This window comes from Phaethon lepturus, unplaced genomic scaffold, assembly GCF_000687285.1.
Source record: "Phaethon lepturus isolate BGI_N335 unplaced genomic scaffold, ASM68728v1 scaffold15742, whole genome shotgun sequence".
In the NCBI taxonomy this organism is placed as follows: domain Eukaryota; kingdom Metazoa; phylum Chordata; class Aves; order Phaethontiformes; family Phaethontidae; genus Phaethon; species Phaethon lepturus.
The window spans coordinates 2,460-5,591 of record NW_010524218.1 but is presented as its reverse complement, the minus strand read 5'-3'; the positions used below and the strand labels follow the sequence as shown (position 1 = coordinate 5,591).

General features: G+C 38.0%; 1 protein-coding gene across 1 annotated transcript in view; it reads right to left on the bottom strand.

The window, feature by feature from the left end:
- Positions 1-2,346, bottom strand: part of LOC104617140 (chromosome unknown open reading frame, human C7orf73) — a gene marked incomplete at its 5' end in the record, with an annotated part of 2,904 nt that extends 558 nt beyond the window's left edge. Inside the window, one exon of the mRNA XM_010282377.1 lies at positions 2,293-2,346. Coding sequence (XP_010280679.1) covers positions 2,293-2,346 — 54 coding nt within the window. The remainder of the gene's footprint in view (positions 1-2,292) is intronic.
- Positions 2,347-3,132: the final 786 nt, after the last annotated feature.

The following is a 3,132-nucleotide window of genomic DNA, read 5'->3' as shown; positions in this document are numbered from 1 at the left end:
GAAAGACTATACCATAAACACAGCAAGAAAATTCTATTAAGTTTAAACTGGTTTCTAAAAGGTACTTGCTTCCAGGATCTGTTACCTTGCAAAGAGGTTAACAACAAAACAATATCAAACAAACAGCAGGTGAAAGCACCTCACATGAGGCTTCAGGAAATATTTTAGATTGTTACGACTAAAAGTCAGCCAGTGGTGATAGGGACAGGACGGAGGAAAAAAGATTCCTTTACAGGAAATTTAGTAAGACCAGCCTGGCTTCCTCACTGAAAGGAGGACAAACTGCCAAGAATAAGCTGATTTAAACTCTGATGCATAAACTTTAATAATAACTTTTGGAGAGGATGTTAGATTGCATTATACCGGTCACAAACCAGTAAGAGAAAAGAGATGTTCAAGAGCAGCAAATGTGTTCAAGAAATTTATGAAGAAATAATTCTGGTCCATCTTGTGGGAACCAAAATTCCCCACTGGGGAATTCTACTGCATTGCAAATTGGAAACCTTTTACAGTTTCACACTTGAATGAAAATTCAATTTACCGCTTGTGAACTTCAAAACTTCTCTTGCAAATAAAAGCATTTTGATAAAGTAATCCAACAGTAAATTTTGACAACTTTATAAAAAAAAAAGGCAGGCAGCGACTTTTAAGGGCAAGGATAGATTATCCTATGACTCTAGCTAAAACTGGGAATTGACAACACAGGATTTTACAAGCTAACTGATTAAAGTAAAGCAAATTTCCCACTGATATTTGTGAAAAAAATCGTATGCTTTTACTTCATATATAACATGACCACAGAGCAGAAGTTAATCCAAACAGACTGCAATGCTCTCTCTCATTGGATGGTTTGAGGCTGACAGTATAGATAATACCATAAGTTTCTTTCTTACCTTCCCTTTCAAAGGTAGGCTCGGTTTGAGCAAATAAAATTAAGAGCCCAGACTGTAACATGCCTGACATTTAAGCTAAACCAGGAGAACACCATTGCTGTCAGCAGAACTCTCCAGAACTAAGTATATGTGCATTCAGCTGCAGAATTAGGACCTCATTATGACAAGTTTATTTTAGATGTCATCTAAAACAAATCAGCTTCAATACCAGCAATAAAATTACCATGTTCATCCTGGAAGTCAGTGTTACATTCCCAAGGAACCATTTCCTGCTAATCAAAAGCGTAAGTTCCCCTCTTGTAGCAATACTTTATTAGAGCTGCCAGAAAAGCACTATACCATGCTTAGGATACATATTGATACACCCAAATATGTTCTTATGATCACATTTTCATAACATTGTAAAACATACATTAGAAAGAAACACCGGCCTTGTATTAGTACTCTTACTGGAGGAACTGGACAGGAAGCATCACTAAAGTTTGCTCACAAGCAAGGAGCAAAAAATAAGAATTCTGCAAGCAAAATGACTTCAATACTGAAGATGAAATGAAGGCAAAACAGTATCAGAATGTCATCAGAGATTTGAGCCTCAACACTTTTTTTTTTTTTTACTTAGGCTAATATAGATTGCATAAGAAACGAAAAAGTTATGTTAAATTTCATTAATGCCTCTAGTCTGTAAACAGCTAAGTGGCACTGCTCTTACAAGGGATTCTGCTGACTCTGCAGAAATGAAAAGCTTGTATTGAAGACTCAGCTCTAAATCTTCTACTCCAAGTCTCACAGTTCACAATCTCCGTTCACTGTGAGAACTGAAGAAAGTTCACTTTCTTTCTTTTCTCACTATGAGAAAAGATGAAAAGAAAGATTGCAGGTCAATAAACTGTGTGAAGTAGGAGCAGGTGCTGAATTTTCAAAAAACACTGGCAAAACTGATTTTTGTTATTGATATAGAAGACAGAAATTTCAGATGCTCTGATGGATTTTTAAGTAACAAACAGCTTGTACTTAGTGGAGAACACTGTAAGCAGACAGGCTATCAGAGTCAGGAAACCAGTACTTCAGTGCCAGTACAATCTGTGAGCAGCTATTAAACCTTTTCTGTTTCTCCTGTCTCTATCTATGCAGATGCCTGTTTACCATACCTGTGCTCTAGGGCCTCCACAACAGTTAAGGCTCTAAACATTAGTCTATCACAGAGGAAAAAGTCAGAGAGGTAGATGTTTTGGTTCCATTTACATTCAAGTTCATCTGTAACTAAAGATAGCACCATCTGCATTCTGTTTAAATAAATTAAACCATCAAAATAAAGACTGATTCAGTTCCTATTGAGGGAAAATAGCTTTATATTTTCAGTTCAGAATAGGTTCAGCACTGAGAATACAAGGATACTTACATCATAGTTCTGAGCCAGATACATCCCAACCACATTGCCAAGAGTAAAACCAAGCTAAAAAGGAAGAAAGGGAGAAAAGAATAGTTAACATCCTTCCATCAAAAGCATATTGGTTAAAAAAAAAAACAAGGAATATTGCAAGTCATGTGAAGACCGAAGAGTTTCAATTCCACTCCTACTTAATTTCTCACCTTTCTTCCACAGAGGTGCTATTTTACCCATCTTTCTCACTAGGAAAGCCTTACCATCATTGCCAAAATACAGCAAAATACAGTGTTTTCAATACACATCTCCAAGGCTATTTTGGATGAGGCTATGATCATCTTCGTAAAATTCCTTGCACAGCCACAAAGGCAGTGACTGCTATAAAAATGGGGGAGATCGCAGAAGGGACCTACATATCACAGAGCTCTTGGTCCATGCCTGGAAAGCCTAAAGCAACACCCCATTAAAACAATGCTCAGTGCTGGTCAAGGACACACCTATACAAATACATAACACACACTAATATACAGTAAAGAAAAGGTTCACAAGCTTGAAAGTCAGAACAGAGGCTCTGACTGCAAAAAGATCCCAGTCTCACCTTAAAAGGTTTAAGATTAGAGCTCCTCCATCACCTTTACTGATGTAAACCTGCTACTTCTCTTCTGCACCAACTAACAACTGTGCACCTTCCAGACCCCTTTGACCAAGAGCTTAGACTTCAGCTAAACCTACTCTGATCTAGGGTCTCCCCTCAGGCAGGAAAGCACTGTTGGTTGGAAGCAGGGCACAACTTCTTCTGACCACTGCACAAGCTCATTGCTGCTGAAGGGTGCCTGTGAAAATGCACCCTGGCGA